Here is a 755-nt window from a genome sequence, read left to right on the forward strand (position 1 = left end):
TCTATAGGTTTGACAAACATCTATGAAAACAAATAAAATCAACAGAAACCTGTGGATAGTGACATAAAGCCTCATAAGTTCTTTCATCTGGGGGTCATCAAATCCCAACATGTGCGAGAAATTTGCACCATAATCCAATGAATCATCTGAGGAAATGGTATTGCCCCCTTTATACATCCTGCCATAGTGGGTGAAAAGGTAAAGCAATGACATCGGAAGAAGTAAACTGAGCCATAAAGCAAATGTCCACAAGCTACAAGGCACATGAAGACAAAGTCACAAGGATTCACCCTTCACTAACCTCCGATAAACATAGGAAGCTACAACAGGAACACGGGCAATCAGATTGAGGCAGTCTTCGTAAGTTGGCTCCCAGTACCTGTAAGACAAACATGTTTGTTACACTGCCAGCTAACATAATACAACATAAAGAAAAAACTAGAAAATGTGACAGCAAAATTTACTTTGACTTGTGAATTCCCTTCTCATATGCCTTCTGAAACTCACTTTGAACCTGGATGAAAACCCAGGATAACCATCACGCCGCACAAAGATGGAGATTAACTACTTAAAATCACGGAAATAAATTGGACAAGAAAAACAAGCTGATAACAAATCAAGTTCGGAGGACCATCCACCTGGAGGGCCATGACACCACTAGCAAATTGAGTCATTGGATGAGCCGTGGAAGGCAGAGCATCAATCGCCTTGTAGACAAAATCTGCGATAGAAATCATATATTAAACCAGTTTTTC

General features: G+C 40.1%; 1 protein-coding gene across 1 annotated transcript; it reads right to left on the minus strand.

Annotated features, from left to right (window-relative positions):
- Positions 1–49: 49 nt before the first annotated feature.
- On the minus strand, positions 50–737 carry LOC104824956 (citrate synthase 4, mitochondrial-like; the record flags this gene model as incomplete). The annotated part of the gene is made up of 4 exons (XM_010557154.1): positions 639–737; positions 465–514; positions 302–379; positions 50–178 (listed from the first exon to the last, which is right to left on the minus strand). Coding segments are annotated over exons 1-4 (356 nt in total), but the record flags the coding sequence as incomplete, so codon positions are not given.
- Between the last annotated feature and the right edge of the window lie 18 nt (positions 738–755).

Source organism: Tarenaya hassleriana, unplaced genomic scaffold, assembly GCF_000463585.1.
Source record: "Tarenaya hassleriana unplaced genomic scaffold, ASM46358v1 Cleome4158, whole genome shotgun sequence".
In the NCBI taxonomy this organism is placed as follows: domain Eukaryota; kingdom Viridiplantae; phylum Streptophyta; class Magnoliopsida; order Brassicales; family Cleomaceae; genus Tarenaya; species Tarenaya hassleriana.